At 49.2% G+C, this 7,500-nt stretch overlaps 1 protein-coding gene across 1 annotated transcript in view; it reads left to right on the forward strand.

The window, feature by feature from the left end:
- The window catches only part of enox2 (ecto-NOX disulfide-thiol exchanger 2), a 252,632-nt gene that overhangs the window by 172,537 nt on the left and 72,595 nt on the right, over window positions 1-7,500 (forward strand). The window contains exon 6 of the mRNA XM_062524767.1: window positions 1,480-1,635. Within this exon, the coding sequence (XP_062380751.1) occupies window positions 1,480-1,635 (156 nt within the window). The remainder of the gene's footprint in view (window positions 1-1,479; window positions 1,636-7,500) is intronic.

Genomic DNA, 7,500 nt, shown 5'->3' on the forward strand with positions numbered 1-7,500 from the left:
CGGTCGGGTGTCTGGCTGTCACGCTCTTTGGCTGTTTGTCTGACTGTCTGTTTGTCCGTCTGCCTGTGTGACTGTCTCTGTTTTGGTCTGCTTGTCCGTCTCGCTGTGCCGTGCAGATGGGCTGGTCTGCTCCTGTGGAACTAAAGCCACCTTGATGTCACGTGCTGCTCAGTGCAACTGTCAATCTGTCTTCAACTCAAACAAATCGACTCGGTCTCTCTCTCTCTCTCTCTCTCTCTCTCTCTCTCTCTCTCTCTCTCTCTCTCTCACTCTCGCTCCCTCTCTCTCTATCTGCCCCCCTCGTCCTCCGCCTCACGTTAATGGCCGCTAATGGAGTTTCCGATATGATGGATTAAGATGCACGATGTAATTGAACTGCCCTCGCTGTGGCTCGTTCGAGGACAGCTGTCTCCTTGCGGGGGGAGCGGATATCGCCACCTTGCCTTGCCTGTCAATGAAGACTGTGCTTTACTTTCTTCAGATCATTACCTCCTCCCTGCTCTCTCTCTCTCTCTCTCTCTCTCTCTCTCTCTCTCTCTCTCTCTCTCTCTCTCTCTCTCTGTCTCTCTCTCTCTGTCTCTCTCTCTCTCTCTCTCTCTCCCTCCCTCCCTACCTCCCCTTCTCCCAAACTCCGTAAGGTAGAACGCTGTTTCTTCCATCCCTCTCGACTCCTCTGAGTGTGAAAGTCAGGGTGATCCTACAGTTATCATCTTTAAGGTGCCCCCAAAGGAAGATTTCCTTTCTTCCTTTCTTTTTTTATTCTCTCTAATTCTCTCTTCCTTTTTTTTTAGTTCAAGCGTTTCATTGTTAGGGATGCTCAGAGAGCTGACTGCAGACAGACGGGCTCTCGAGTTTCCGCCGCTGTGCACAGGTGCAGATGAGACTGATGGCGAAGAGGAGGGGGGTTGGGGGGTAGCTGCTGGTGGGAGGGAGGGAGCGAGTGATGATATTACCATTTCAAAAAGGCTCCACGTAGGACTATAGCTGCAGTCCAAATCAATACTTGTAAATGAAAGCCTCTGCATTCTCTAGCCGCAAGACTTATTATTATTTTATTTTTAAACTAAAGTGTGTGTGTGTGTGTGTCTCTCTGTCTGTCTGTCCCGCTCTCTCTCTCTCTGTGTGTGTGTGTTTTAGTTGTATTAAAACTCCCATCAGCCGTCTGAAATAGCTGGAACTCAGCCTCCATAGAGGTCAACGCCCCCAGATTGGTTTAAAAGTGCATTCAATTACTTTTTGTTTTGTTTTTGTTTTGTTTGTCTGTTGATCAGTACTGCAGAAAGAGAAGGTTAAAAAAGAAAACACACAGTCCTCGTATCTGTGTCCACAGGAAAAACAAACAACACTCACGCTGAGTTCGCATTGCTCTGTTGTTGTGTTTGTCTATTTGTTGTTTGTTTGTTTGTTTGTTTGTTTGTTTGTTTGTTGTGTATTAAGCTAACGTCTCATCTTCTCCTTGTTTGTTTTTGCCTCCTGTAGACTTCGACCCGAGCCTTGGTATGATGGCCGGCATCGCCCCCATGAACCCCATGATGCCCGGCTTGGGCATCGTGCCTCCACCCATCTCCCAAGACATGCCCGTCGTCAAGGAGATCATCCACTGCAAGAGCTGCACCTTGTTCCCGCCCAACCCCAGTAAGGCTGCGACACCTCTCTACTCTCTACTAGCTGTTTAGTTGAGCACCAGAACTACCCCCCCCCCCCCCCCCACACACACACACACACACACACACACACACACACACACACACATACACACACATACACATACAAACACACATACACATACAAACACACACACACACACACACACACACACCTCCCCCCATCCCCAAGCTGTCATCTCGCATTCCAGTTACCGCTTATGCCCGGATAAGCATTCCTCTCCTCTCTCATGCATTTTAAACGACAGTATTGACTGCCTGCGTGACCTAAAATGCTGGCATCAAGGACTCCCTTTCTCTTTTCATTCTCTCCCTTTTTTTCTCTCTCTCTTTCTCTCCCTCTCTTGCTCTCTCTCTCTCTCTGTCTCTAAATAATGCTGGAAGGCCAAGGAACCTCTAAAAGTTGTCTATTGACCGGACATTATGATTGTGACAGGCTATGAACTCCTTGGCCAAGAGGACCATGTCAGGACTGCATGCACGCGCACACACACACACACACACACACACACACACACACACACACACACACACACACACACACACATACACAAACACATGCACACACACACTCACAGAGCTGTGAAAAGCCACCCGCCATTCACATCAGGATCAAGTGACTGCACAGATGATTGGATTGGGTACAGAGTGAGAGGAAAATCTCCCTATTTTCGTCTCTGCTTTCCTCTCTCCCTTTGGCTCTCTATCCCTCTCTCTCTCTCTCTCCTCTTTCACTCTCTCAGTTTCACCCTCTACTGTCTATCCTACCCCTCTCTCTCTCTCTCTCTCTCTCTTTCTGTCTGTCTTTAACTGAGCCAAAGAGCAGCTTATCAGCATTCACACCTCATCAAAGAGATAGAGGCAAGAGCTGGAAGGGGGGGAGAGTGAGAGAGAGAAAGAGAGAGAGCGAAAGAGAGAGAGAAAGAGAAGAGAGGGTGGACAGGAGTGGGGGAGAGTGGAGGAGGAGGTGGTGGAGGAGGAGGAGGAGGTGAGGCCCAGACTGTAATTGGAGCAGTGACCTCTGCAGAGATGGAGCACTCTGGCATGTAAAATATGCCACGCTGCAAGAAGAATGGAGGAGGTGTGTGGGGGGGGTGTAGGGTGTGGGGGGTGGTGTTCGTGGTGAGGAATTATATCTACTGCTGCCTGTCTCTGTCACCCCCCACCACCATACACGCACGCACACACACACACACACACACACACAGCAGCCTGTGGCCTGGCCCCTGCAGGCAGAGGTCAGAGGGGGCGGATCATTACCTGAGAGGGCGCCTGTCCTTGGGCCTCCTGCATGCATGGGGATGAGCCAGGACCTGGGGTTGGGATCCCTGGAATTACTCTCTCTCTCTTTTTCTCTCTCTCTCTCACTCTCTCTCTCTCTCTCTCTCTCTCTCTCTTTCTCTCTCTCTCTCACTCTCTTTCTCCCCCTCTCTTTATTTCTCTGTCCCTCCATCTCTCTCTCTTTTCTATCTCTCTCTCTCCATCTGTCTGTTTCACACTCTATATCTGTCTCCCCTAGAGTAGAGCTGGGGACTGTGGAGAGATGCATACACACACACACACACACACACACACACACACATAGCCACACAGAGAGCCAAAGAAGGGCATGGCTAATAAGCCTAAAGCTGCTGCAGACAACCTTGATAAACTAATGGACGGGACCTCAGCACCATCTCCACCACCTTCCTAACAGACATGGCTGACATGACGTGACGTGTACATCAGGTCAGACCTGCACACACCCAAACACGAAGATAAGCCTCCGGCAGCATGTTTGTGTCTGTGCGTAACTCAAGCTTCTCCTGGTCCTCAATCAATACAGTACGCCGAGATCTGGACGTGCCTTCGGTGGTGGGGGGGTGGGACAGGGGGACGAAGGGGGGGGGGTGCTCTGATCCCCCACCAATCAGGACGGTGCCTCCAGTGCCCAGTCAAAGAGCTGCATACAGATAGCGTAGCCTAGCGCTGGGAGGACGAGCGGGGATGCTGTTACTCGTGTGCGGTTCTGGTATCAGCCAGATTATGTATGCCGTGCACTCTCTGAAGTATATCAGATGGAGACACAGGCGTTTCGATTGAATTTTCTCTCAAATAATATTTCTCATATATTCTGTGTGTTGAGCTCCTGGAGGATTTTTTTTTTTTTTTGAAAGACGCTTTGGTGTCAGATTGGTTTTAAAGCAAACGAACTTTTCAGCAATACGTTTGGAGAATTCCAAAAGCTCCCTCTCATAACAGCGCTTTTCAAAAACGCCGTCTGTAGACAGTCATAGTTTTCATCAATCCCCGCGCAGCTTGACATCACACACAGTCTTCCAAAACAAAAGACCTAAAGAAACCCTCCCCCCAAAAAAAAAGTAAAGAAGTGAATGAACAAAAAGCAAAACAAAAAACAAAAAGGGTAAAAAAAAGAGAAAAAAAACCCTTTTCATGCACGTTGTCAGATGGAGCAATTCTGTGTCCCACCCCTGCTGTACACCACATAGACAGGGAGATGGCTGATGAAATGATCACACAACAGTCGGAGACTGAAGCGCATCCATCACTGCGATGGCTGCCGAGGAGAAACGGAGGGAGGGAGGGAGGGAGGGAGGGAGGGGATGGGGTGGGGGTGAGGTGGGGTTGGGGCGGGTGACTCTGGTCTGCGGAAGACAGGGCTCCAAAGCTGGGGCGTACGCAGTGGGGCGTGCACGCAGTGGTGCCTTTGAAGCCGCGTCGGGTTTATTACAGCCCTCTTGCAGGGCCAGTGTGCCGTCGAGGGTTTTTCTGCGGTACCCCCGACTGTTACCCCAGAGAGCTCATTTTGTCCAGTAGCCTTTTGAGGGGGAAAGGACAGCAAAGTGGACTGTACATGGTCTCTGCCATTAGTGAGACTCTGGCCTTAGCAGCCAGTGAGGCTTATCAGAAATGGCCTAAGTGGTGTTCCAGTGTGTATCTTTACACCTCTCTACTCAACCTAGAACTCTCAGTTCACTACGCCATGACTTTTTGCTCGGACAAAAGTTATGGCGTTCATGCGTGTCTTTTTAGATTAATGTGACAGCATGTTGATCAGATCCCTTAATTTTGGGCAGTCATAGGTCATAGTCTTTGGCAATTATGCCACTGCTTTGTTTGTACACAACGGCACAACTTATTTACGGCATGCAAATGTTTCCCGTGTTGAAAGTATTAAGCAAACATGACCCGCTGTAATTATTCATCGTTTTCGTGCTGCACCGAAAATTGTATTCAACCATGACATTAGCACTGAGGAGAGTTTAATGTGCTGTAACACTCTCATCCATTAGCCACTCCCTTGGTGTGGTGCAGTACAGGAGTCTTCCCCCAGCAATGAGACCAGATGAAGAGGCACAGAGTCCTTTTTGCCTTTTTGTCACACATTTCAGCATTCGACATTACCCATAATCCTCCCGGCCCGGACTTTGTCTTCTCTGGCCCTTGTCCAGTCCTGGAATCTACTTCCCCCGGTGCCCAACGTCTATTTATAGTGACAAATTGAATACGTTCTTATGTGGATATATGCGCTTAATATTGCCAAGGGCGGACGGGGGGGCGGGGGGGACATTTCTCACCGTCTGTGCCCCACTCCAGCCCTGACTTATTCACCTTCCAGCGCCTTAAAGTGACTGTGCTGTAATGTGCCAAAGGCAACGGCTGATGAGACTATAAGGGCTCAAACTGGAAGTGAAGGGGTTTCAGTGTGATGGATGACCAGTCCTCCATTTTGGGTGATTTTTCTTCCTCTCCCCCCTCCAAAGCGGAGAGAGAGAGAGAGAGGGGGGAGGAGGGGGTATTCCAACTCCCCAAGTAGCCCCCTACTCTGCCTCTCGTCACTCCATCAGGGGGGTGTGTGAGCTTTCGAGGCAGCGGTTCCTGGCACTGGGGATGTATTATACATAATGTACTGTATATAATATATTATGTATTCTGTGGTGCAATCAGTCTCGGGCCAGCTTTCATCAGCAGTCAGAAACAGTCTGAGTAGCCTTCCGTCTTCTCCCCAGAGTCTGCAGCCCCCTCGCCATTAGAGACGCACGCTGTGGGCCTGAATGCTTTCTGCCTCCCTCTCTCTCTCTCTCTCTCTCTCTCTCTCTCTCTCTCTCTCTCTCTCTCTCTCTCTCTCTCTCTCTCTCTCTCTCTCTCTCTCTCTCTCTCTCTCTCTATCTATCTATCTATCTCTATCTATCTCTTTTCCTCTCTCTATCTCTCTCTCTCTCTCTCTCTCTATCCCTCTCTCTCACACACACTTTCAAACACTCCCTCTTTTTTATAGTGTCGCCCCCGATTTTTTTTTTTTAACCCTCTAGTCCTTTCTTCCTCGCCCACTGTCTACCCACCCATTTCTCTCAATCCCTTTCAGTCTAATGCACTTTCCTCTCTCTTCTCTCCCTCTTCGCCTCTCACTATGGTGCCACCTCACCTCACCTCACCTCAGCTCAGCTCCGCTTACCTTACCACTTTCACTCCGCCTCGCTACTCTCTCATTCTCTTTTCTTTTCTTTTCTTCTCCTCGCCTCATATTTTCTTCTCCTCGCCTCATATCCTCCTCTTCCGCGCCATGCCTTTTCTGAGCACGGGAGGGACTAGCTCTTTTCTCTTCATTTTCCCCACGAGCTGATGGTCGTCTTTGTGCGCGCAAGACAACTTCTCTCCTCCTTTCGCTCTCTTCTCTTTATGTTCCTCATTCTCTCTCTTTCTCTCTATCTCTATCTCTCTATCTCTCTATTTCTCTCTCTTCCTCTGTAGCATGCCATTCTCCCCGCTCCTCGTGAGAAACGGAGAGACAGCAATTCGAAACTGGGTGACGGCTTTTAAAGCGACAGCTCCACATCCGCCCGTCATCATCAAAAGGGTTGTCATCAGAGGCACCCAAGAAAACAGGAAAAAAAGAGCCCATCCCATTCAATTAGACTGACAAGAAGAGCACAACCTGAGCTGATTTAAAAAATATATATTATTCTATTCTTTTTATAAGGATAAAAGAACTCCTTTTTGGACGTTTTTGTTGGCACTGTGGGTCAGTCCTCGGTTCAGACTGCTCTGTTGTTCTGCCTGTAATTTTACCGTGATGTGGGAATCAAATGGAACAGATATTTGGGTGAGCCATCTCCAAAAAAAAAAAAACAGCTTTGACAAGCAGACATGACAGAGATGGAGTCTAAGTCTGTGCACTGAGACATACTTTTCACCTGACATGTTTATTCCTGTGTCTCAGAGAGCTTTGCTGAAGGGTAGAGAATCAGTGGCTGTATTTTGAAAGTGAGTTCTCTAGGCCTATAGCAGCCCCCGTCCCCCGCTCCCAACTTTCAATGCCAAACGAGACGCTACTATTATCGTACCCACAATCCTCTGCTGTCGGCCACTTCTGCGGGAACACTGTGTGTCCCCGGGATTAGCCCTGACGTGCGTCCCCGCCGAGCAGAGGTTAATAAATGGCTATTGACCCGCCGTCATCGCCTGTCATCTCAGGAGTCTGGCTCTGTGAAGGACGGGCCGGCTGTGCTGCTCCACCATCCAAGAGGAGGGAGGGAGAGAGAGAGAAGGAGGAAAAGACATACAGATAGATAGGGATAGATAGAGAGAGAGAGAGAGAGAGAGAGTACGAGAGAGGACAGATAAAAATCCTTTCCTCCTCAGATGAGACACACATCCAAGGCAGTGTGTGTGTGGGGGGGGGGACAAAGGTGCTTTCCTTTGTGCATATACAAACTTGACATCTGTTTGGCATTAGTTTGTGTGTGTGTGTGTTTGTAAAAGAGAAAAGGTGATCTAGATTGTGTGTGTGCGTGCGCGTGCGCGTGCATGTGTGCGTGCGTGTGTGTGTGTGTGT

The sequence above is a fragment of the Sardina pilchardus genome, chromosome 21 (genome assembly GCF_963854185.1).
Source record: "Sardina pilchardus chromosome 21, fSarPil1.1, whole genome shotgun sequence".
NCBI lineage: Eukaryota > Metazoa > Chordata > Actinopteri > Clupeiformes > Clupeidae > Sardina > Sardina pilchardus.